Source organism: Vicia villosa, linkage group LG5 (genome assembly GCF_029867415.1).
Source record: "Vicia villosa cultivar HV-30 ecotype Madison, WI linkage group LG5, Vvil1.0, whole genome shotgun sequence".
Lineage (NCBI taxonomy): Eukaryota > Viridiplantae > Streptophyta > Magnoliopsida > Fabales > Fabaceae > Vicia > Vicia villosa.
In genome coordinates this window covers 5,826,278-5,853,899 of record NC_081184.1, presented here as the reverse complement: position 1 = coordinate 5,853,899, position 27,622 = coordinate 5,826,278, and the positions used below count along the sequence as shown (strand labels likewise).

The 27,622-nt window shown below is 33.4% G+C and overlaps 3 protein-coding genes across 3 annotated transcripts; all 3 read right to left on the bottom strand.

The window, feature by feature from the left end:
- Window positions 1-9,625: 9,625 nt before the first annotated feature.
- Window positions 9,626-10,567, bottom strand: LOC131604095 (uncharacterized). Its single transcript, XM_058876585.1, has one exon. It carries the CDS (start codon window positions 10,565-10,567, stop codon window positions 9,626-9,628), a length of 942 nt encoding a protein of 313 aa, XP_058732568.1.
- A 1,018-nt stretch (window positions 10,568-11,585) lies between these two features.
- On the bottom strand, window positions 11,586-12,884 carry LOC131604093 (F-box/kelch-repeat protein At3g23880-like). The gene has a single exon (XM_058876584.1). The coding sequence runs from the start codon at window positions 12,882-12,884 to the stop codon at window positions 11,586-11,588; it is 1,299 nt and encodes a 432-aa protein (XP_058732567.1).
- Window positions 12,885-26,065: 13,181 nt separating this feature from the next.
- LOC131604092 (F-box/kelch-repeat protein At3g23880-like) lies at window positions 26,066-27,325 on the bottom strand. Its single transcript, XM_058876583.1, has one exon. The coding sequence runs from the start codon at window positions 27,323-27,325 to the stop codon at window positions 26,066-26,068; it is 1,260 nt and encodes a 419-aa protein (XP_058732566.1).
- Between the last annotated feature and the right edge of the window lie 297 nt (window positions 27,326-27,622).

Below are 27,622 nucleotides of genomic sequence, written 5' to 3'. Positions count from 1 at the left end.
AGGGATGTTTTGTCATTGGATCATGATTACAAAGAGACGTGTTTGTTAAAAATTGTAAGTTCAAGGTTAGAGATGGTTTTCACATTTCTTTTTGGCATTCTTGTTGGATAAAAGACTTCATTTTAAAGGAGGATTTTCGGTGGCTTATTCTTTATCGGAGATGAAGTTTGTTTCAATTGCTTGTATGGGCGGGTGGGTTAATAATGATTGGAAGTGGGGAGATTTTGGGATTAGGAGGAACAGAGATCCGGGGGTGGAGGCGGAAGTTCAGCGGCTGCACCTTTTGTTGACGGGTGAGCAGCTACAGCAGGGACAGCAAGGGGAGAGGGACATCCTGAGGTGGACCGGCGAGGCAGCGGGGGAGTTTTCCATATCCCGTTCGGTCCTCTTTTGGAGTTTTCGAAAGCTTTCTCTTTTCTTTGGAAAGTTTTGGTTCCTCAAAAAATTAAATGTTTTGGTTGGAGATGTTTCATCAATAGGTTGCCTACCATGGATCTCCTTGCATATAGAGGTATTTCTTTCCCTAATTCTACTTTGTGTGTTTTTTGTGAGAATGCGCATGAATCTTTGTTTCATATTCTTCTATCTTGTCGGGCATCCAAGTTGGTTTGGGGGGATATCGCCGCATGGGTTGGTTATGTTGATTGTGGGGAGGTTTCTTTCCTTGAGAGCTTTATGAGATGGTTTGTTTTTTGTAAATTCAAGGGGGTGAAAAAAGGTAGAGAAGGCATGATGTGGTTGGCTATTTGTTGGTCCATATGGAATGTTAGGAATAGTATCATTTTTAGAAGAGAGGATTGGAATATCCTAGACATGGTTTGGAGCATTAAGATTCTTGTTTGGCGTTGGTCTTTTATCGGGAATATTAATCGAACCAAATACAACTTTTATGAGTTCAAGAAGGATCCTATGTTGTATCTTTCTTAAGTGTATTTGGTGTTTAATCTCCTCCGATCCGGGATTCAATCGCCTTTTGTAATGTTTGTAAGAACTATCGGTTCTTTATTATATATATTTCTTGACTATTAAAAAAAATTATATTTATTTAATTATTTAGTAAAAAATATTTAATTGTATTTCAATATACATTAATTTTTTACAACAATGCAGGTATACTAAATATATTTATATTCATAACATTCAATTAGTTGATATTTATATATCTCTGATAATAATATTGGGTTCGTTCGAATATAGATATCCGAATGCAAGATGTATATTTGAATTTTCATCAAAGGCATCTAAAAAGACATACAGGTGTATTAAAAAATTCACTCACCTTCTTAGCCTCCCCTCAAATTATAAAATATAATGCAAATTTATATCTATACATTTGTTTTATTTCCGTTAAAATTTGTCTCAAAATGTTTAAGACAAATTATATAACAGAAAATAGATGATACATTGACAGTGTATATTAGTTTTACACTATCAACTAATAATGATCATTTATCCCGCTAAGTCAGATTAAAATTTTTAAATTATTTATATAATATGACAAAATGATATATTTTTATTGGATAAGAGTGTAAATTAAATTCATATATAATTTACTATAAGGATTTTTCTGATCAAGTACATTCTTACTTTTGTTTTATCTAAAATTAACTTTTTTCTCTAATATCATTATGAATTTTGTCTCAACTTGTCTTTAATTAGAATAAAAGGATGATTCAACTTCTTCAAAGATCAGAGACTCCCTTTCATACAAGAGAGTTTCTTTGAAGTGAGCATGTGAACGAGGCAAAGCACACAACAGTAACAACGGTTGATCTTCATCATCGATCTTCACATCAATACTTTCAAGATCAAGAATCAGATTGTTGAACATATCCAACTTGCTCAGCCAATACTTTATCTTCAATCATCTTGAATGAATACAAAACTTGCTTCAGGTAGAGTCGATTTACCAATGATTTGGTCATGTACAAACTTTCAAGTTTCACCCATAACCCTGATGTCGTCGTCTCCTTTGATACCTGCCGGAGAACCTTATCACCAAGGCTCAACAAAATTGCGATGTGTGTTTTCTCGATCATGGCCGTGTTCTCTCTTTCTGTTAACGCAACATCCATAGTTGTCGCTCCCTTCAACGCTTCCAAACAACCTTGTTGAACAAGTAGGGCTTTCATCTTCAAGCGCCACAAACCGAAATCGTTCACTCCGGTGAACTTTTCAATCTCATACTTTGTTGAAGGCATCTTCTCCACGCTCACCGCACCAATTTGTTGTGAAAAGGATGCCTTGATGAACAAAGGATAAACTATTTTTTTGTGATTAAGAAACACACAAGCGTAGAAAAGATGATAAGCAAGAAGAACAACAAGGATTGATTATAACTGCTAACATAACAAACATGCTAAATTCGAAATACTAACAACCCTAACATTTCAACACCCACATATTAGAACACACTTCAACTACAGTATGTAAGTCTTCAATACAATCTCTGTCAAATCAGAATCTACCCTTCGACACATTAGAGTTCGATCCAATTCTTACCGTGCAAGAATTGTTATTTCATTTGCCTCAAAATTTGGGACTATCTCTGTTGATACTCGATTATCTATATATATTTTAAGTGGAAAACTCTAATGCAAATTTATAGATATAGAGTATTCATTATTGTTGTTTAATTTTGTTTACATTTTTTGAGTACATTTATGTTGATTTTGTTTAAAGCGTTGATTGATATTTTTCTACTTTCAAACATTTCACCGATCTTACTAGTTGGTGACTGCTATGTAAATGGATTGCAACTCCTTATCAATCGCATGACTGAATTTCCATTAACCTGTCTTTGTTTTACTTTTTGATTATTTTATCAGCTTTCTTGGTTGCTGGTGGAAGAAGTTTTCAAAAATCACTCTAGATGCTTCATTCATGGGCTGAAAAGAGAACAATAGGATGTTGGAGATATTACACATGACGGAAGGTGAAATGAAAATCCATACCAAGGCCAATTGTTGAATAAAAGACTAATCCTCCTGCCATCATAGGTTTTGAATAAATGTATCTGATGTTTATAATTACAATAAAATAATGTGAATTCTTTAAAAGAATCACATTTTGTGTATGCCTTTGTAAGGCATTGTTCTAGACTTCTAGCCCTTCACATATTCACATGAGAAAGTTTAATAAAATTATATAATTGTATTTTGTAAGGGTGCTTGGATAATATCATAGAATGAATGAAATGGAACAGAACATGTGATTTCTTTGTCAATGTAAATATGTGGGATATGTTGGTTTGAAATGATGTTAATTGGGAGTAGAATAGACGAAAATTCCCTTTTCGTTCTAAGAAAATTAGATTCAGCGAGTGGAAACAAGTAAGGTGAAAATGTTGCTTTAAAGGTTGTGATATTGAAATAAGATTGTCACGTCACTATACAACACCAAAGGTTTGAGATGAAGTGATTGACAATGAATAATGGATAAAAAGATTCAAACAAGATGTTGGAAAGTCAATTCTAATCAAACCTAAACTTATACGAAACATGCAATTCTATATAAGCGATAAATCTATCCGCTAAACACAGGCATGCAAGGAATCTATGGGAAGTACTAAGCAATGATGTTTATTTATAGTATATCATTTTAATCAAGCAATGATGTTTATTTATAGTATATCATTTTAATTCCATATCTTCCTATTTCATAGAAGGTTAAAGTTCTTTGGACTAATCTGTTGGAACATTATGAATATATTCCAATATAGGGAGATGAATTGAAAAAGTTAAAGTCCCACATTGATGAATTGAAAAAGTTAAAGTCCCACATTGTATGTTAGTTGAAAAAACTCTTTAGTCCCACATTGCTTAGATTAGAAATCTTGGCTAGTTTACTTCATTATATAAGGAAGTCACTTGTTTCATTTCAAAACACCCCAAAAACTTATTTTGAGTTTTCCTTTCTTATTCTCATAACTCCGCATCTTTCGAATTGTCGAAGCGCCAACTTCTCCCCCTCTCTTTCTACTCGTTGAATTTTCCGAGTACCTTCTTGAATTCTCCTTAGAGAATAATGTTAATTTCTCCTCGTTTGAGTTGAGAAATTATAAGTATAATTTTTTTGGATTCTCTTTAGAGAATTATATTGAAATTTCTCTTGGGTTGAGAAATTACTACGACTGGTCTTTATACCAGATACTAAGATGGTATTCATACCATATTTGAATGGTCATAGTACCATCTGAGGGTGTATTTCTAGACTGATTATCTACCGTGCAAGTAGTAATTGTATAGTATAGAACTGGGCTGTTTTATCCTGGAGGCGACGTGGTTATTAAGAGCTGCTTTGCATAATTTTGGCAGTACCGCGAAACGTCTTAAAGAAAGCGTACCGATCCGCGACTCGACCCGGTAATTTCTTCGGTGGCAAACTTGTTAAAATCGTGATCCAACAATTTTAAGACGTTTCGAATTGCCATGGCTACTGAAGAAATTATTGGTACTTTTGCGGATACTTTCTTTGACAAACCGTTCATGTTTGAGAGATGTCACTTCAAATGTTGGCAACAAATTACGATTTTCTTCTTAATGTTGAAAAAAAATAGCTAACATTTTGACCGAGGACATTTTGTTGCTCCCTTTGGATCAACCGAACATACTAACGGTAAGAAATTTGAGTATCAAAAGGAACACATAATAGTGTTGAAGTTGAATCTGCTGCACAGATTAAAGCAGACAATTTACAGCTTAGGAATGAAATCACCTTATAGAAAGAATGATTATAGCATTCTAAATAGAATCACAAATGATCTGTATGACTATTACAGTAATTGTGATACTTCAAAATATGTTTAAGAGACTCTGAAAAACAAGTATGCCTTGAAGAAGTTGGAGAACATAAGAATGATTCTAGCAGCTACGTGAAGTATCAGATGGCAGTTGAAAGGTCCATAGAAACTCAAAGTCACGAACTTCAAAATATTGCTCATAAGATCATCACTGAAGGTATGTATTTATAAGCAATTTGAATTTCTTTTATTATTGACAAACTGCCCCTAGTTTGAAAGTTTTTATGAATTATGCTTTGTTAGAAAATAAAATAATTTTTTATTTAGAGACTGATTATTCTCATTAAAGAATATTAGAGACATGTTTAAATAGAAAATTCTTGGTTGTTTTAAACAACAAAAATAAATTCGGTGTGGTTCTAAAGCCATATGGCAAATCATTATAGAATTAGAACTGCAATATTGTGAACCGAATTAAGAATGGGAACCTTTATATGGCCCTAGTTGCTACAACTAGACAACAACCACCACCTCAAAGAAATGACGTTGTTTTCCTTTTGTTTCAACTGTGAAAAACCAAGTTATATGACTAAGAAATGTATCTTGTAATGCTTGAACTTGGTGTAGCTCGTAATGCACGGGTTAACCTGGCTAATGAAAAATTTATTCCTATGATCATTGAAATCAACATGGTTGATAGATCTGATGGTTGGTGGATAAACACAGGCGTCTCTCGCCGTGTTTATTATGATCGTGTCATGTTTAGGACATACACGGATACTAAAGATAAGAAAGTGTTGTTGGGAGATATCCACACCACTAATGTTGTCGATATTGGAGAAGTGGAACAAGGTCCACCTGTGAAAAGACCTCAATCTTAAAGGATGTCATGTATGCTCCCCGAGATTATAAAGAATCATGTTTATGTTTTTTTCTTCCTCTCTTATAGATAAGAAAAAATTTAGTCAGTTTATTGGGGTAGATTTGTACACCATCATCACAAAGAATGATATTTTTGTGAATGAAATTGATAAGTTTTGAAAACGTTGTAAAGAATTTGAAAATGATTCAGTAAGAATTTGTAGTGATAGGAAAACTGTATAATTCTAGGTTCTTTAATTATTTTTATAAATAACATGGAATTGTACATGAAACGACTGCTCCATATTTCCCTGAAATGAATGGTAAAGCAGAAACAAAGAATAGAACTCTTACTGAACTTGTTGTTGCAATTATGATGAATTCTGGTGCTGCATCTCACTAGTGGGGGAAATTTTATTGACTGTTTGTTATGTCCTTAATAGAGTTCTCAAGTCAAAGAGTAATATCTCTCCTTATGAGATATTAAAGAAAAGACAACCAAACTTGTCTTATTTGAGAACTTGGGAATGTCTGGCTTATGTCAGAATTCTGGATCCAAAACGAGTTAAACTCGCTAGTAGAGCCTATGAATGTGTACTCATTGGATGTGCAGCAAACAGTAAGGCATATAGGTTTTATGACCTAAATGCAAAAGTGATCATAGAATCAAGTGATGATGATTTCTAAGAATACGAATTTCCCTTTAAATCGATAAATAGTGGGGGCACTCAATCGAGTCACATTCTTGTGATAAGAAGCACAGAAAGCAGCAACAATGTAGAAACAGAACTTCGAAGAAGTAAAAGAGTGATAGTTTCTAAAGATTATGGGCCTGATTATGCAGCCTATAATATAGAAGAAGATCTAATAAATCTTCAAGAAGCACTGTCATCTATGGATGCATATTTATGGCAAGAAGCTATAAACAATGAGATAGAATCTAGCAAAACTGGCACTTAGTATACTTGCGTTCTGGTTGCAAACCAATCCGTTGTAAATGAGTTTTGAAAAAGAAACTAAAACGTGATGGAACTATTGATAAATACAAGGCTCGCCTTGTAGCCAAGGGTTTTAGACAACGAGAAAATGTAGATTTCTACGATACCTTTTCTCCAGTCACTAGAATAACATCCATTAGGGTACTTATTTCAATTGTTGCTATTTATAATTTAATAGTACACCAAATGGATGTTAAAACTGTTTTTTTTAACAGTGACTTAGAAGAAGAAATCTATATGGAACAACCAGAAGGGTTTGTGATCCATGGACAAGAAAACAATGTCTGTAAGTTAGACAAATCTCTGTATGGATTAGAGTAAGATCCTAAACAATGGCATGAAAAGTTTGATAACTTAATGATATTGAATGAGTATAAAGTGAATGAAAGTGACAAATGTGTTTATTATTAATTTGAGAATCGCATCTGGACTATCATATGTCTATTTGTAGACGATCTACTCATATTTGAATCAAACATTCATGCCGTTAATGCTATGAAATCATTATTGTGCAACAATTTTGATATGAAAGACCTCGGAAAAACAAGTGTGATTCTTGGTATCAAGATCACGAGATCCGAGCTAGGAATTTTTTTAGGATCACTCATACTATATGTAGAAGATCTTAAAGAAATGTAAATACTTTGATTGTAAACCTGTATGCACACCATATGATCCAAGTGTGAAATGTTTTAAGAACACTTGTAAAAGTGTAAGACAAACAAAGTATACGAGCATCATTGGCAGCCTTAGCTATGCCACTGATTGTGCTAGACCCGACATTGCATATGTCGTAGAATTGCTATGCAGATTTACGAGTAGACCGGGTAACGAGCACTGAAAAGCTATTGAGCGATTCATGGGGTACCTTAAAAGGACCATAGATTTCGGCCTACATTATCAGAAATTTCCTGTTATACTTGAAGGATACAGTGATGCAGATTAGAATACCTTGTCAGGTGATTCTGAAGCTACTAATGGCTATGTATTCAAATGGCTATGTATTCAACATAGTTGGAGGAGCTGTATCTTGGAAATAAAAAACAGACTATCCTGGCTCAGTCCATGATAGAGTTTGAAATGATAACATTAGAAAATGCTAGTGAAGAAGCAAGTTGGTTAAGATGCTTGCTAGCTGAGATTCCCTTATGGGAAAAACCTATGTCAGTTGTGTTGATCCACTGCAATAGTACCGCGGCTATTGCAAAATTTGAGATCCGTTATTATAATGGTAAAAGACGTCAAATAAGAAGAAAGAACAACATTCTTAGAGATTGTATCTCTAAAGGGGCTATAAGAATGGATCATGTACGCACTGATGAAAACTTAGCAGATCCTTTGACGAAAGGATTAGCTAGAGAGAAAGTCCATAATACATCTAAAAAGATGGGACTAATGCTTATACAGAAATGAGTTGCTCATGATGGTAATCCGACCTAAATGACTGGAGATCCCAAGAAATAGGTTCAATGGGTAATAACAAGTTGTGAGTAATATGAAGCGATCATGCTAGAGTAAATAAAAGAAGCATGAATCCTGAAGTAATAAGAGGATGAGATAATAGAAACTCTTAATGAGATCTATACTTTGTATGAGGGAGTACCTAGGCTACAGGAGTACTCTAGATAGACTCACCTATGTGATTGTGGAACTGAGGCCGGTTCCTATGGAATTTCGAGGCAGAATTCCTAGAGCCTTCACTAAACCGGGATACACGTGCAGGGCCATTAAAAGCACGGGCTATTAAGAATACACCTTAAGAAAGGTTGTGTGCGGGTCTGATGTCTGAGATAGAGTTCAAGACAATAGTGTCACTCTTGTTGAATCGGAATCCTACTTGCTACGCAAAGGTTCAAGTCGTAGACACCTTTGCTTATGCACAATCTTAGAAACGTTTGACGTTACTTCTGAAACACTTTTTTTAAATTCAAGTGGGGGATTGTTGGAACATTATGAATATATTCCAATATAGGGAGATGAATTGAAAAAGTTAAAGTCCCACATTGATGAATTGAAAAAGTTAAAGTCCCACATTGTATGTTAGTTGAAAAAACTCTTTAGTCCCACATTGCTTAGATTAGAAATCTTGGCTAGTTTACTTCATTATATAAGGAAGTCACTTGTTTCATTTCAAAACACCCCAAAAACTTATTTTGAGTTTTCCTTTCTTATTCTCATAACTCCGCATCTTTCGAATTGTCGAAGCGCCAACTTCTCCCCCTTTCTTTCTACTCGTTGAATTTTCCGATTACCTTCTTGAATTCTCCTTAGAGAATAATGTTAATTTCTCCTCGTTTGAGTTGAGAAATTATAAGTATAATTTTTTTGGATTCTCTTTAGAGAATTATTGAAATTTCTCTTGGGTTGAGAAATTACTACGACTGGTCTTTATACCAGATACTAAGATGGTATTCATACCATATTTGAATGGTCATAGTACCATCTGAGGGTGTATTTCTAGACTGATTATCTACCGTGCAAGTAGTAATCGTATAGTATAGAACTGGGCTGTTTTATCCTGGAGGCGACGTGGTTATTAAGAGCTGCTTTGCATAATTTTGGCAGTACCGCGAAACGTCTTAAAGAAAGCGTACCGATCCGCGACTCGACCCGGTAATTTCTTCGGTGGCAAACTTGTTAAAATCGTGATCCAACAATCTAACTAGGAAAGAAAGAAAAGAATCATCAAAATAAAATAATGTATAAAGCCATAAACTTATTATTCAATGTTTTTACAGTGCAACAGCAAAATGCCTCTCAGACATGCTTTTAGGAAGATCATCTCATCCTGATAATTATTTTAAAATGGTAGAAATAGAATGTTATTACATATGTAGATGTTAGACACCTTCATGTATCGAACACATTCATATATAAACTTTACATAATTTCAAACAAGTAAACCCTGGATCATGAACTTACGTTCAACAAATTGAAATTAAGCTTTCAACATAACTCTTGGCAAAGTGCAAGCATAAATCATTGAGATTTTTATCATCAATAATAGTTTTGTGCACCTTAACTCCTATCTGTTGCGCACTATTATCTTTCCTTTCCAGTTATAAATAATTGCTTCCCCATCATAATTAACATTACTAGACAGTATCAATGAATCACCATCCTTTGAAAGAAACAATGGCAATAACTGAATATGATTGTCACTAAAGTCATAGTATAACTGAAGAACGTCATAACTAATTTTAAAAAATTGAATCCAAGACTCTTCAATTCTTAATTTCCTCATTTGCCATATAACCATATCAGTTCCCTCGTGAAAATAAGGAAAACAAAGCCATTCCCCCAACACACTAATGGTTGGCTCTACACGCGGCAGCTTATCAAAACCCTGAGGCAATAGATATCGATGGTATGTCTCTATCCCCAGATCGAGTGAAACAATAACAAGGTCCTCAACAGTAATGTCCCTCCTAAGAGAAGTCCAATTTTCGTGGAAGTTTGGCGTGTACTCGTCGTGAAGGTCCTTCTCGATATCCTTGTGAATAGCCAACCAGTTAAGAGAGCTCTTTAAAAACACACAACCATCGGAGCAATTACTCCTCCAATGTCTAAACTCAAAGGCAATAGGAACAATGGGGAAACTATCAATATTTTTCCAAACATTATCACCGATAGTAAAAACTTTCACCTCACTTGTATATCTACCATGAATGAAACGGTACGCAACCACTTTAAAAGTGCAAGTGGAGTCATCACAACCAAACTTGAAGGTAAAGCCTAACCTTGAATGATGAGAATATCCAAATTCTTGAGATAATTTTCTAGTAGCTGGATTCCATAATTGGAACTTGTACTCGTCATCGGTGTAAGTGTCAGCTTCATGAATCAAACAGATCAATCCATTGCAGGAACCAGCGAAATAATGAGAATCAGGGTAATTACGATCGATTAAAAAATAATGAGAATCAGCAACAATGGTAGACGAGGGGTTATCAAATAAATAAGCCATAGGGTATGGAATGATACTCCAATCAGCATGGTCACCTGGTTTTCCCTCAATGGGTGTGGCGTGCTGAGTGATTAGAATGTTATTACATACTGGACACGCCTTTATTAACTTTTATGGATTTCTGCATACACTTTTCAACATTTATCTAATGAATTTGATAGACGCTGGTACCTTCTTTTGCACTACCGAATTATTCTAAATATCTCTACTTACTCAAGAGTCAAGACCTCATAATGTCCTCTAATTCTAAATGTAAAGTGGACTATGCAATGCAGGTATGTACTATTATTTGCTCTTGGTGCTGGTTCGGTTCCATGTTCCTCATGTCCGAAATGTTACCTGGCAAGATAAGAGCCAAGGCGATGGCAATTTAATTTGCTTGACTGAGCGATGGGTAATTGCATTTTATATTCATTGATATTGGATGCTTCATGTTGAGATCTCTGATAGTTAGCCGTTCGCATTTATCCACTTCAACGGTTACAGATATGGTAAAAATAATTCTTATGAATTAGACAGAAATGACATAGTCCTTGATATACTGTATTTTGGCCTTTTAGTTTCAAGCTCATCAATGTCATTTATCAATATCATTTTGTTTGGATCCTTTCTCTAACATTTTCTTCAACAGAATAAGTGACCATGCAGGTTATCCAATCCTTAGTTTTCAACTTAACTAACATACATCGAGTAAATATTAGTGTCTAATTAATTTTAAAAAACAAAAGCAAAAATTCTTCAAAAACATCTCCCCAAGACGCCAGGATCGGCGAGTACATCAACACTAGGACATAACAATGATTAAATAAAGTGAAAGCTGAAGTATAATCTTTCAGGAACCGTAACTCATGGCTAAAACCACAACTGCATCCACAAGAAAACATAATCTTTCATTTCATATAAAAAAGAAAACAAATTCAGTACATTAAGAGAATTGTCAACTCATTAACAATGACCAACAGATAGTCATTTAAACCAATAAATTCAAACAAGTAAACCATGGATCATTAACTTACTTTCAGCAAATCGAAATTAGGCTTTCAACATACCCCACGGCCAAATCCAAGTATAAAATATTACGACTTTCATCATCAGTAATAGTTTTTTTCACATTAACTCTTATTTTCTGCACACTATTATCTTTGCAATTATATATAATTGCTCCCCCATTAACCCCATCCATAGCATTACTGCACAATATCAATGAATCACCATCCTTAGAAAGAACCATTGGCAATAATTGAAAATGATTGTAACTAAAGTCATAGTATAATTGAAGAACATGATAGCTAATTTTAAGAAATTGAATCCAAGACTCTTCAACACCAAATTTCTTCATCTGCCACATGACAATACCGGTTCCCTGGTGAAAATAAGAAAAGCAAAGACATTCCCCCAACACACTAATGGTTGGCTTTCCAGACGACAACTCATCAAAACCCTGAGGCAATAGATACCGATTATATGTCTCCGTCCCCATATCAAGAGAAACAATAACAAGGTCCTCAACAGTTATCTCCTTCATAAGACAAGTCCAATCATATTCGTAACCATAATCATATGGGTCCTTTTGGATGTGCTTGTGAAGAGCCAACCAGTTAAGAGTGCTATTTAAAAACACACAATTGCAGCTATTACCCATAAGATATGGAAATAATGGAAAATCAAGAGGAACAATGGGAAAACTTTCAATATTTCTCCAAACATTATCACCAACATTGAAAACTTTCACCTCACTTGTATATTCATCACGAATGAAACGGTACGCAACCACTTTAAAAGTGCCGGTGGAATCATCACAACCAAAATTGAAGATAAAGCCTAATTTTAAATGACGAGAATATCCAAGATTTTGAGATATTTTTCTTGTGGATGGGTTCCATAATCGGAACCAATACTCTTCATGGGTGAAATTGAAATCATGATGAACCAAACAGATCAATCCATTGCAGGAATCAACAATACCAAACATAGGGCGATGGTCGTAGTTTAAAAAGTAATGAGAATCAGCAACAACGATAGCCGAGGGATTATCAAATAAATGAGTTATAGGGTATGGAATGATAGTACAAGAACTGTGGTAAGAAAATTTTCCATCTACTGGTTTGTAGTGATTAGACACTAATAGTGTGAAGTGTGTATTTCGTGATGTTGTTGTTCTCTTGAGATGGAGTTTCACAAAAGCAGAATCGGAAATAAGAGTGTTCCAAGAGTTACTTACACACATGAAACGAACAAGAGATTTAACAGGTAGTAAAGAAATGATCTCGGCGATCAGATCGACGGGGAAGAACACCGGCGATGGAGTTTTTGACATGGCTGATTTTGTATTCATAGAAGCAATTACGATTCAATAGGAACGAATTGAAGTTATTTTTGTTTATCAATAATAGATTCTATTCTACTATATATATAAATAATTAGGGTGCTCAATCCTAATTTCCAATTAACCTAGTAATCACCTTAATTAGTTAGCCTGCTTTGGGTTCTAAACGTTTAAGAATTAATCGACCTAAAAATACGGAAGAGATTACATATCATGTATTCTCAAAATATTTCATAAATATTTTATTATTACTATTTTTTTTGGTAAAACAAAATATTTACTTACGAAATTAAGCTTTTGAAAGTTATGTTTATATATCCAGTCCAATTTTGAAGTTAGAATATTTAACCAAAACATAATCATATTATATTCTTTAGGGAAGCATATATATTCATAAAGTGTCTGCTATTTAGGACCAAACAATTTAAAAAAGAAAGGCAAGAATAAACATGTGTTACTATTTTAGTGATGAATTTTAAATTAATTTTAATTTTAATTTCCTTTTGAATAAGGATCATGGGATTGCGGTGATAAAGAATGGTTTAGATTTATTCTTGCATTTTTTGTTTTTCTATTTTCTTACTAATAAGTATTTTTTTAGTGTGTGGGAAACATGAGAGTTTGAATCCTCTAACTTTAACTTCTCTATCTTTTTCTAACTTTTTCTCTATCTCTCTAAATCTACTTTCTCTCACATATTTTTTCCTCCAAATTCAACACCTCTATTTTCTTTATTTCACCTAAAATTTGCCCAATGTTACTCTAATTTTTCCACAAAAAAGTTAGAGAATCCTTGTCCGGAACAGGACCGGTCCAATAAATCAAAAATGTATGTTCTAATTTAAAAAATAGGTTTATTTTAAAAATATATATTTTTAATAATTAAAAATGATGAATTAAAAATAAAATTTGTTTTGGGCCGGATTATCTTCCTCGATCCGGTCACATCTCCATTGATTCGACCATCTTAAGATGGAACTAGTGATGTCAATGGGTCGGGGCAGGGCGGGGGATACATTTCTATCACAATCCCCGTGCTCAAATCTATTCTCGATCCCCACTCCGGATCCTCGCTACGGGAGAATTTTGTCCCTCATCCCCGTCCCCGCAGGTCCCTACGGATCCCCAAGGTTCACGCGGAGATCCATAAACATGATTTTATTTATTTATTATTTTAAATGAAATTAATTGTAAAAGCTTCAACAACTAACCACAAGAAATTTAGAAATTATTCCTGTATGATAAAAATATTAATAAATTACATTGAGTGTCATGACCACCAAAATTTCAAACTAAAAAAAAATGAAATAATCATTTAGATCTCACTCTTTTACTAACAATACATATATTTTTTAAATTTGTATATAAGATTTATTATATGAAATGACAAATAAACTTACATAATAATTTAAATGATATATAGATTAAGGACATTATTTTTCTAGGAAATCCTATTGGAAGCAATCCTAGAAGTGTAAGTACTTGGAATTCGCTTTTGAGGAAAATTAGAAAGAGATTGTCTTGTTGGGAAGGAAGGCATATAGGCTTCGGAGGAAGACTAACGCTCCTTAAATCGGTTTTAGGGAGCTTAGCCATCTTCACTCTCTCTTTTTACAAAGCAAAGAGATTCATTGTTAAGGAGATCACCAAGATTCAAAGCAATTTTCTATGGGGAGGGAAGAAGGATAAAAGGTGCATACATTGGGTGAAATGGAAAACTGTGTGTTTGCCGATAGCTAATGGAGGATTGGGTTTGAGAAGGATCAAAGATTTCAATGTGGCTCTTATTAGCAAATGGAAATGGAGAATTGTAGAGGAGTCCGGTACTTTATGGCACAATGTCTTGAAGGCGAGATACGAAGATATAACGATAAACATTTTTACAGGAGGCCGTTGTTAAAAAGGGAAGGATTCTTCTTCGGCTTGGTGGGAAGATTTAATGATGATAGAGAAGGGTCTAAAGGAGGAAGTTTTTTCAAAAGGGTGTTGTTTTGAGGTGGGAAACAAATTTTCTATACATTTTGGTAAGCTTCTTGGCTGGAAAAGGGAAAGATTAAGGACATGTGTTCCTACACTGTTTTCAGTTTCTTTATTGCAGGAAGTCTCAATAGCCGCAATGGGAGGATGGTCTGGCAGAACTTGGAGGTGGGGGGACCTCAGAACAGATTCTGTTCTGCTGCTGAATGGTAGCGTTGCAGCTGAAAAGCAGCAGCTGACCGAACTGGTTCAACAGGTCCTCCTAGATGCAGCTCGGTCTAACACAGCCGTGTGGAATAATGCAGACTCGAAGGAATTCTCGGTGAGAAACTTCTATAAATGTGTCAATTTTTCAGAATTGTCCGTATGGCCCGAACAACCAATTTGATAAAGCGCTTGAGAAAGTGTGGAAGATGGATGTTCCTAATAAAATTAAAGTCTTCGGATGGCGGTGTTTTACTAATATCCTTCCTACTTACGATCGCCTAGCCACTAGAGGTATGAACCCTTCTACTTCTACTGTTTGTGTTTTTTTGTGAAAATAGTGAAGAATCTTCCCTTCATTCCCCTCTCCTTTGTTGATCTGCTGTTATGGTTTGGAAAGAAATGGCTCTATGGATAGGATTGGAAGTATACAGCCTGTTTGAGTTTAAGGTAAGCTTTTTGCATTGGTCTTCTTTTTGTAAGTCGAGAAAGGTCAAGAAAGGCAAGGAGGAAGTCATTTGGTTGGCAATATGTGGGACTCTTTAGACGGTTAGAAACGGTATTGTCTTTAGAGGAGACACGTGGAATATTTCGGATATCGTTTGGGAGACTAAAGCTTTGGCTTGGAGATGGGCTTTTATCGGGAAAATTAACCATCCCAATTGTGACTTTTACGAGTTCAACAAAAATCTTTTGTTTTACTTATCATAGGTATCAATTGGTGTGTAATTTTTTCGAGCTTTATGTGTATTTTCTATCGAATCTTTCTTCGATTCTCTTTGTAACAAGTTTGGAGAACTTGGGTTCTCATATCAATATATCTCTTGCTTACAAAAAAATGATTAATGACATTATGCTATTTTAGGCGGGGCGGGGGATATTACGCTACTCCCGTCCCCGAAATGCCTTCGGGGATACTTCGTTCTCTATCCTTGTCCCCACAGGCGGTGGAGGAATTCCCCGTCTTTGGGGACATGAACAGGGAATCTTCGTTGACGGAGGCAAGTTGACATCCCTAGATGGAACACTCGAGATTTGAATGTACCTACCAATCATTCAATCAACTTCTAAAATATTCTTTTGACTACCAAAATATAAATCTACTTCTAGAATATTCTTTTGACCACCATAATATAATGTATCCAACTACAGGGGATCCATGCCCTAAGCATATCCAACGGTCTTTCGCAACACTTCACATTATTGTTTCTAGAACGGAACAATAGCATTGCATGTGAGGAATGATTTCTAATTCCTACGTATTCTATGATTCTCCATCTTTACACTCATCGTTGAATTCTCTTCACTCGCTAAATGGGAGATCCAGAGAATCAAAGAAGAAAATCGAGCATGTTAGTTTGAATGAAATTCAACACGATAAGACATCTCAATTTTATCGATGTTTAATTGTCTATACTTTTAAATTCGCTGATATGGAGAATTAATGGCTAGATCAAGAGCTATTCGTTCTGACACCGTGCAAAGCTATTCTAGCGACTATGGGTGCAGCACGACAACCACTAGTCGACGAAACACTCCTCCTCCTCCTATCGAAACCAACTTCGGTCTCAACACTCCTTAGCAACCAAATCTAGCCCTTCCTCCACCAAACGCCACCTCTCAGGGTTCTGACTCTGCTTCCTTTAGAACTGCCTGGGATGTCACGCGCTTTAGGAATTCTTGAGGTAAGTCATGGCTCTCAAGGCGCTAACTAATTGATCAATGATATTTTCAACGTCATTCAACAACAAAACTCAAAAGCGGTCGAAGAACTGTTCCCTTGCTAGGAAGAAAGCCTTCATAACGCTAAGCCCACAAATTTAGTGCAAGAAGCCATCTCTTGGAAAAATCTCCCCACACAACCGGAGCCATCCGTAGTGAGAGAATTCAAAGTCCATGAATCAAAGAAATGCTTTAAAGGCACAAAGGGTAGTTCACTTCCTCGGAGTCCAGGTGGAGACCGAGGCAGTTATGATCCATCTCTGATCTGCGATGAATAGCAACTGATCCGGGTGCATCCTAAGTACCTTTTATGTTCCTGGATCTTGGGAAGTTCATCACTTAAGAAATCAGTGAGATCATAGGAGATTGTCACACTCAAAGACTTGGAGCAGATTGGTGAAACTAGAAGATTCAAGAAGAGAGAAGCAAATAATTTTTTTTACAGAGAGTAATGCATCAAAGTTGTATACAAGTCAAGATCCATATAGTATATTTACTTTTCTCAGCATTATTGTGGATTATTGATTGTACCACCTCATGTAATATTTGTCAAAAATATATTGGAAGAAAAATTTTCAAAGGAAAAACATTGAAGAACGGAATAGGCTCCTGCGAGGATGATAGAGCCGAACCACTATACATTCAAGTACTCTCTCATTTTAATTTTCGTCGTTTATTGTTTCTGCTTTGTAACATTCCAGAAATATAGCTCTGGAATTTTCACGAATATATATCTTCGGAATAATTGTCTCATAAGTAGACTTTCGCTGTGTTTGGAGTCACATTTTGTTTTTTTTTTTATTTACAAAAATGGAAAGAATTGATGTGAACAGGAAATAATAAACAAATCTTTCTCTCATCCCTCTTTTGAAGTTTTAGACTTTCTTTATTTTTTTAGTTTTTTTTTTTTTTTAGTTTTTTGCTTAATCAAAGTCGTGATGTTGAATTTCTCATATTATATGTTTCCAAGGCAGGACACTTTGTTATAGGTCATTAAAAGAATTGAATTATAAAAATGTGAAATCATCACAGTTATGGTTACTAGATCTATGGCCCGTGCGTTGCACGGGTTTGATTAAACATATTTTAAATATTATATATGGTTCAAGTGTGATGTAATTTTTAATTTCTAAAACATTTTTTAATTGAAAAATATAATTTATTTTCCATAAATATTTCCAAAAAAAAATTTAAATGCCAAAATAATAAATTTGATATGTATTAGATTGAGCTTTAAAGAGACTATGTTAACAACATAAAAAAATATTGTAAATATTTAAAATTTTGTAGAATTATATTGCCTTATTAGAAGTTTTAAATAAAAAAATCGTGTAATAAGTCTTTGTACACAAAGTTTTTTTTTTTGAAAATCTTAGTATAAGTTTTTGTACACAGTTAATTTATATTTTAAATAAACATATAATGATGGGAATGAAAAAGAGAAAAAGATTAGAGATAAAAGCATAAAGAAGCTGCTATAGTATTGCACGGAAAATGCAACAGATGATCCAAATCTGTATCCGTATTTAATGTAATCAAAAGGTATTATACTAATAAAAATATATGATCATTAATTTTTATAGAATTTTAAAAATTGCACAAAAAATAAGTATACAACAAAAATGATGTGACATTTAATTCAAATGTATAATATTTCATTATTGTAAAAAAAATTGATTCATATTATCTTCATATTAAAAAACAATAATATAAGCAAAAAAGACTTGAGAGAGTGTCATATATAGTTCAGATGTGCGACATTTAATCATTATTCATAAATTGATATTGTTATAACGAATAATTATAACAATGAAGAAAATAACATATTTGCAATATTGTTTAATGCATCAAACAAACATAAATTGCAATTATAATATTTCTATAATATATATCATAAAATAATTTGTACAAAAATTTATAATAATATAATAACAACAACAATAATAATATAATATAAATAGTAAATGTTATGAATTTATTTACGACAATAAACGATTAGAGTGGTTATGTTCAATAAATATAACAGATACCCGTAATATATTTTTTTCTCGAAAAAGGTTGACTATTCGTATAATAATAAAATATTAATTAAAAAATAAAAAATTTATTTTAAAATTAAAAGATATAATATATATTTAAGGTTAAATGAAAAAAATAATAACATTATATCATTCTTATAATTTAAGATGTTGTAAACATAACTTAATAGATACGTGCTGCAATTATAAACACAATAAGGTTAACAATATAACGTTTTTCCTGAAATTTTACAAATCATAAGAAATTAAAACATGAAAACCATCATCATTCAAAATTCATATATACATACTTAATCTTCAAGATTTCGTCATATATGATTGATGGTAACATTAAACAATTATAATTAATTTATCAAAAATCTCACTAAATAAGTCATACCTATTTTCATGTTTGTCACCTCCAATTTAAATTTGCACTTGATTGCCTCCATTCACAACTTTTTTTTCTATACAATATATTCTCACCTCACATACTTTGTATTTTGCGATCAACCACTCTATTTACATTAGATTGAAAACTGGATAATCTATACAAAAAATATAATATATAAAATAATAATTACACCATATAGTACAATTTTGATTCTAGAAAAATTGAAAAAAATATATTATTCCTGTAACACAATGTTGCAATACTGCTTGAATTTCACGCCCGTGTGAAATGTGAAGGGAAGACAGATATATAATAAGGTATATATAAGAAATTTACCTAACTGATTTTTTATTAATTACATATTGAATGAAAATCAAAAATTTGTATAAATTACATAAAGGAATACGTTTCATAGTTAATTATCAGTTTATAATAAGAATAATACAAAATAATAATCAAATTTAATACAATGAATATTTTTAATTCATGAGACAAAAAATTAAAGAAATTAAATGTATATTTATGGTAATAAATAGTAGCTAGTCAATTAAAATAAGAAATTTTTTTAATAAATAACTTAATTATATAATACTTGTTTTTCAAAATATTTTTAAACAAAAATATGAAATTTATTTGTGGGCTTATGAATTAAGGAAACGTTTTTATGGAATGGATAGAAAAAATATTTCAACGTAAATATCCCAGAAAAATTTATTAACCAAATTAATATCATAATATTTAATGAGTGGGGTATTTAAAGCAAATAAATTCTATAATATTTAATTTTTGACTTAAAAGCATATTAAAATCACAATGTTAAGAATATATTTTGAATCCAAAAAAAAAATATTTTTTTATTTTTTATATCATCGTTGTATTTTATTATTTATAATTTAAGTGATTATTAAAATAAAAAATGTACTTAGTTGTTTATAAAACTATTATAAGTTATTTCCCATATTTTTGCAAGAATTTGTATTTTATATGTTTATATTTATTAGAATTCATAAACTCATTTGGATTATATTTTTTTTATTAGACAATAGTTATATATTTATTTGACAATTTTAATGCAAAATTTATTTGAGATTTATATTTAAAATAAATATAGAATTGTATAAAATAAAAAATTGGAAATTCAATTTAATTTGAGAAGCTTTGTGAGTTTGCCACGTAAGTATGAGGCTTTGTGAGTTTGCCACATAAGCATGAGGCTGAGGTTTTGTCTAGGGTTGCCATCATGACAACCTTACATTTATATTAAGTAGATACTTATAGGAATTTCTTTTGTAATTTGTTATGTATTATATATAGCATCTCACATTCTTTATCTATTAATTATGAGTGATATTAAGATATATAAATAATTAGAGATTTTTATGAAGGATTAAAGATATTTACGTGTAATTAAGAACAAAAGATTAATTGCAGAAAATAGAATTAGAATATTTAAGTATAAAATTGACATTTTACCATAAGGTGGGATGATTGGGCCATTATTCAATGATTATTTGATATTTCAATTCCATTTAAGATTAGGGATGTTTATATAAGAATAATTAAGTCACAAAAATATAGTTATACTTTCTACATCCAATTAATTTAAGCATAGTTGGTGTTAAGAAATATTTTTTAGTATAGGCAGAAAATTGTTCAATCAACACAACAAATATTCCCTAATCAAATGCAACACTCGATCCTCTTCAAACCACAATATATAAAACTTTGGTGAAACTATTTCAATAAAAGTTATAGCTTTTCTAACATATTTCTGCTAATTTTTGCAGGTAAACTTTCTAATTAAAAATGTCAATAATCCATGCATTCTTTTCTTTTCAGTTGTACCATCGCAAAGCAGTTACATAACAATCACAAACTCGAAAACAGATGGATTGAATGTTGTTTGAGGAGAATCATCTTCCAGTTCATATAAAAACAAAAACAGACTCACTACATTCAACAGAATTGTCAACTCATTAACAATGACCAATAGATAGACACTAAGGGTCCGTTTGGTTCAACGGAGGGGAGGGGAGGGGAGGGAATTTAATCGAGGGGAGGGGAATGGAGGGGAAGGGAGGGGAGGGAGTTTAACTAAATATATGTTTGGTTCAAAGAATGAGAGGGGAGGGGAGGGGAGGGATTTTTAACAACAAGTATGTTTGGTTCACGGGGAGGGGAGAGATTTTAAAATCAATTTACCTTTTTATCCTTATAAATATTATTATTTGTGCTTAGTAAAAATAATTCTTAATAAAAACTTGTTCATTCATAAACCATAATATAACCGTAAACAACAACACACATTAGTTGAACTATATATCTTCAACGCAAATCAAACTATTATCTGAACTTATGAAACAATTCCTATAATTAAAAATAAATAAAATAAGGTTAGAATATTAAAAAAATTAAATAAATAATATTAGAGTTAAAATTTTTATTTATAACATAAATATATTATATTTACATATATTGTATAATGTTATTATTATTATTAATAGTATAATAAAAAAAGTCTTATTACTATCATATATAAGAACCGATATAAGTATAAATATGTTTTTATTATAAAAATAATAATATAATATCAAAAAGGGAACTCAACAAAATAAAAAGAAAAAAACTCACCTGAGAGGAACAACGCACCAATAGCAACCACACAATAGAAAAAAATAAACGTGAAATAATACAGAGAAAAAATCTAGTCTTTAATAATTTAATAAGGACAATCTTGGAATTAAAAAAATAATTGAGGTTAAAATAGGGAAAATAATATAATTATGATTAGTAAATCTTCCCTCCCCTCCGAATCCCTCCAATTTGGAGGGGAGCAAAAAGTGAATCTATGAGGAATTTTGCTCCCCTCCCCTCCCCTTATAAAAAATGAACCAAACACATATTTTTATAAATATCCCCTCCCCTCCCCTCCATCTACTCCCAACCAAACGGACCCTAAGGGTATGTTTGGGAGTTTGGAGGGGAGGGGAGGGGAAGGCTTCCAAAAACAAAATTTTAAAAAAATATAAGAAAATATTTGACATTTTTTGAAAAAATGATTTTGTTTAGAATGATAAAAGAGTAATTATTATTAATATATTTTTAATTTTGGGAATACTATAACAACCTGAAAGATATTTGGAACATTTATGTAAGCCCTTCAAAACCCTCCAAAACCCTCCTTCAATACAATTTTTTAGTTCCCCCATTTTATGGGGTTTTTGGTGTTATGAATAAACTCAAACCCTCCAAAACCCTCCTACCCAAAATCTTTTTATCCTTTTCACCCAATTCTTCCTATTTTTCAAAACCCTCCCCTCCCTTCCCCTCCAAACTCCCAAACATAGCCTAAATAAATAAAAACATAATAAACCTAAGCAATCATAAAATCAGTAAAAAGTAAACCATGGATCATGAAGTTAATTTCAGCAAATTGAAATTAAGCTTTCAACATAACCCTTGGCCAAGTCCAAGCATAAACTATTTTCATTTTCATCATCAATAACAGTTTTGTGCACATTTTGATAGAAGGGTATTATAGAATTTATATTAATAGTTATTAGTATTGTTATTGATAGGGGGTAATAATAGAACTTATATTATTAGTATTGTTATTGGATTCTAGTTGTATTTGGGCCTTTAATTAGTTATTGGACCTTTAGCTACTATCCTCTACTATTATATATGTACTCATTGAGATATGGGAAAAATCATCAATCAAGGAAATCAAAGTTAATTTTATCTCTATTTTTCTTAGCTTAATTTTAATGTCTTTCTCTTTTAATTGTTGAACCCTAATTTCTTAGTCTTCGTAGGATAGCTTCCTATCTATTGGTGCTTTCATCTTTGAACTTCAATCCTTCCATGGCAAATCCATACTATCAATCTTTCACTCCTCCATATGTTAGTGTTTCATCACCATTTTATCAATTGGTGCTTTCATTCATGTACTCAAATCCTCCTATGGATTATCCTTATGATACACCTTCATTTTCATACCACTCCACCATAGACACCACTCCTACCATACCCTCATTTCCATCTTTTCCATGGGAAATTTTTACACCTTCTTACACTCATGTTGTATCTTCATCACCGAATTTGTATTTCAATCATTGCTTTTCACCACATACTCATTACTCATATCCATGGAACACTCCTCTAATTTCCCCACAATCATACATTTATCATACACCACCCTCAACACTATACCCAGCTCATTCACCCATGTCAAATCACACATATCCAGTGAAGAAGAAATCATGTCGGTTATCTATTAAGAAAAACAAACAAAAATGCAGAAATAGAAGGATGATGAAAAAGGTAATGAAATTTATTTTACCACCTTATTCTTTGGGTTCTTTCACTCTGTTCGATCCCATTTCCAATGACTCTGTATGTGTGAAGCGTGATTTACTATCTCAATCTTCTGACTCAACCTCAAATTTCACCTCCGATATGGACATTGTTACTGACTCTAATTGGGATTCTTCATATGGGATGCTTAACGCCACCGCAACCCAGCCATTACCAATTTCGGATGACGAAGAGGAACTAATTGAAGAAGAGGAGGAGCCAGATCTGGATTCAATGAATTTCATCAAGAAAATTTCCGTTCATGAAGATTTTGCTGTTGAATCTCGAGTTGTTAGTGAAGGGGTTCAAAATCCTTTACCAAATTTGAAGCAACAACTCATTTCAGATTCGATTGCAACTCAAACCCTTGTTCCAATCTTAGCCCCATCCAACATGAATTCAGAGCTCTTTGTCGACGACGTCGATATCGTGAAATCTGAATTCCTTTTTCCAGAACAAGTTGTTGGTGAAGAACAAAGAGCAACAACAGCTTCGTCGTTACCACCTCCAAAGCCACCAGATCTTCTTTCCAACATCAACAATTCCATCACCCTTCCACAACTTCCATCAGGGATCAACCATTATGTTATGTGCGCTTCATTCCATCCAAAAGAGGATATTGTTGTGTCAGCTTCCTTGGATCAGATTGATTGTGTTTGGGATATTGGTTTCCTTAAAAGAAAGGTTGTACCTCTTTCAGTAGATCTATTCGCGGAAAAGCTAGTGCATGTACTGGTAGATCTATTCCTGCAGGCACCTACAGCTAAAAAGTATATTGTAAACCCTGAAGTTATTCAAAGCCTGGGAAGATGTATGACAACAAGACAGGACAATCCAGATAGTGCACCTTGGAGGTTAGTAGTTGAAGCATTCAACAATGTTCTTGTTAAACATGTCAGAACACGAATATGGAAAGAAATTGCCGATGTTTCTGAAGTATTTCTTGTTAGATACTGTGGATGAGCTCTTTCATCAAATTCTCTCTCGGCAGTGGTGTTAAAGGATGATGAGTCCCTTGAGATGACTATCTTGAAAACTCTTGGTGACTCTGTCCTCAAATTAAAGCCGTCACTTTATGCTACTCCTGAGGTGACGCAGCTTCCGGATTCACCGCTGCATAATACGCCTTCTTCGTTTCAGCATTCTCCTTCCATTATCAATCATAAACGGCATGGGCCGCGCGTGCTTAAGAGTTTCTCCAAGGCCAATGTACAGGCAAAGCAGGGGGTGAATGACGAGGGAAGTGTTAGTAGTAAAAGCTTTAATACTGTGGTTTCTAGTTCAGCTGGTGACCTACAAGTTAGTTTTGTAAACCTTGAAAATGTTAAGGAAGAAAAATATAATGGTGTACATGAGACTGAACTTAGTAGCAGCAATTGTGGTGATGTCACACATGGGCAGAAAGAAAATGAAATCAGTAATGATCCTAATGGAATGCATGTTGAAAAGGTAGCGGCATTGAAATTGGAAAAAGATAGTGAGAATGAAGAATTTTTTTATCTAAATGATTCTATGAGCTTGGCAAGTTACACCGATGGAGAGGATAATACAGGCACAGTACGCTCTGCAAAGTTTAGTACTCATGGCGGGGAGTTTTTTAACGCTTGGGAAGAACTCTCTTCTGAGGGTGGGACTCAATGTTCTCTACATGATGTTGATGCTGAATTGTGTGAAATAAGGTTGAGTCTATTGATGGAGATAGAGAAGCGAAAGGAAGTGGAAGAATCTCTTAAAAGTATGCAAAGCCAGTGGGAGAGAACCAGACAAGGGCTTTCTCTTGTTGGAATTGTTTTACCTGCAGATCTTACTGCTCTTGCGAAAGATGTTGTGGAGCGACTAATCTCCATGTTTGACCGTTGTGCATCACACACATGCTCTTTACCTGCTGAGACTGTAGAACTGATGCCTCCACACTGTAGTAGATTTTCTTTGACCTGTTTGCAGAAGTTATTTTCTTTGAGCAATTATTCTAATGAAATCAATTGGAATATGACGAGAACTGAAGTCAGCAAAATCTCAATTATGGTGCTTATGAACAGATGTGAATACATCTTGAACAGGTTTATGATTGAAGACTTGGGAGAGTATCCATTGCCTAAAGCAAGACTTAAAGATTGTGCTAATACTAAGATTGGAAATTGGCATAGGGCTAAGTTTCCTATTATGGTTGTTCAATTTAAGCAATGGGATCCGGGAGTAATTTTAGAACCTTGAGGTCAAGGTTCAAGTGAACCCCGCGGCAATGATAGAAGGGTATTATAGAATTTATATTAATAGTTATTAGTATTGTTATTGATAGGGGGTAATAATAGAACTTATATTATTAGTATTGTTATTGGATTCTAGTTGTATTTGGGCCTTTAATTAGTTATTGGACCTTTAGCTACTATCCTCTACTATTATATATGTACTCATTGAGATATGGGAAAAATCATCAATCAAGGAAATCAAAGTTAATTTTATCTCTATTTTTCTTAGCTTAATTTTAATGTCTTTCTCTTTTAATTGTTGAACCCTAATTTCTTAGTCTTGGTAGGATAGCTTCCTATCACATTTACTCTTATTTCCTGCACGCTATTATCTTTCCACTTATAAATAATTGCTCTTCCATCATCCCCATTATTACAAGTGCTGCACAATATCAATGAATCACCATCCTTAGAAAGAAACAAAGGCAATAATTGAAGATGACCGTAACTAAAGTCATAGTGCAAATGAAGAACGTCATAGCTAACTTTAATAAATTGAATCCAAGACTCTTCAACTCCAAATTTCTTCATCTTCCATATAACAATCCCAGTTACCTTGTGAAAATAAGAAAAACAAAGACATTCTCCCAACACACAAATTGCTGGCTCTACAGGCGGCAGCTCATCAAAACCCTGAGGCAATAGATACCGATTATATGTCTCCGTAGCCAGATCAAGAGAAACAATAACAAGGTCCTCAACAGTAATTTCCTTCATAAGACAAGCCCAATTGTAAGCGTAATCATAATCATCTTGGTCCTTCTGGATGTGCTTGTGAAGAGCCAACCAGTTAAGAGTGCTATTTAAAAACACACCATCAGACCTATTACCCATAAATTGTGAAAACAACGGAAAAGCAAGAGGAACAATGGGGAAAATTTCAATTTTTCTCCAAACATTATCTCCAACAGTAAAAACTTTCACCTCACTTGTATATCCTTCAGGAATGAAGCGGTAGGCAACCACTTTAAAAGTGCCGGTAGAATCATCACACCTGAAATTGAAAATAAACCCTAATTTTGAATGACGAGAATATCCCAGATCTTGAGATATTTTTCTAGTGGTTGGGTTCCATAATTGGAACCAGTACTCCTCATGGGTGTAAGTGAAATCAAGATAAAGCAAACAGATCAATCCATTGCAGGAACCAACAATACTAAAGGGAGGGTGATCGTCATTGTTTAAAAGATAATGAGAATCAGCAACAAAGGGAGACGAGGGATTATCAAATAAATGAGTTATAGGATATGGAATGACAGTAAAATAACCGTGGCAATAACTTTCTTCCTCGACAGGTATGAGGTGCCGAGTGATTAGCGTGAAGTGTGTATTCCGTGATGTTGTTGATCTCTTGAGATGAAATTTCTCAAAAGCAGAATCAGAAATAAGAGTGTTCCAAGAATGACTTACACACTTTAATTGAAGAAGAGCTTTTATAGGAAGTAACAAAAGGATCTCGGTGATGAGTTCATCGTGAAGAACACTGGACGGGGACAGAGTCTTCTTCGACATGGCTGATTTTGTATTCATAGGTACACTGAACGTATTGAAGTAATTGTTGTCTATTGTTGAAATTGATGCACATTTCTAGAATATTCTAGCATAAATACATGACAATGTTTAGAGAAAACTAGAATAGTCTGAAGTTGCTATATGTTTCTAGAGTGTTCCAATGATTGTTAGATTTACTTATAGTCTAGAAAGTTCTATGTCAATGTAATGTAGAAAAGACCACAAGAGCCTAGATAGTTCTATTCTAGGAACATCCTTAAGCTTCTATAAATAGGCAAACATATGTGTAATTGTATT

Coding starts and splice junctions, on each gene's coding strand:
- LOC131604093 (XM_058876584.1), bottom strand. CDS start 12,884: ATGTCAAAAACTCCATCGCCGGTGTTCTTCCCCGTCGATCTGATCGCC.
- LOC131604095 (XM_058876585.1), bottom strand. CDS start 10,567: ATGGCTTATTTATTTGATAACCCCTCGTCTACCATTGTTGCTGATTCT.
- LOC131604092 (XM_058876583.1), bottom strand. CDS start 27,325: ATGTCGAAGAAGACTCTGTCCCCGTCCAGTGTTCTTCACGATGAACTC.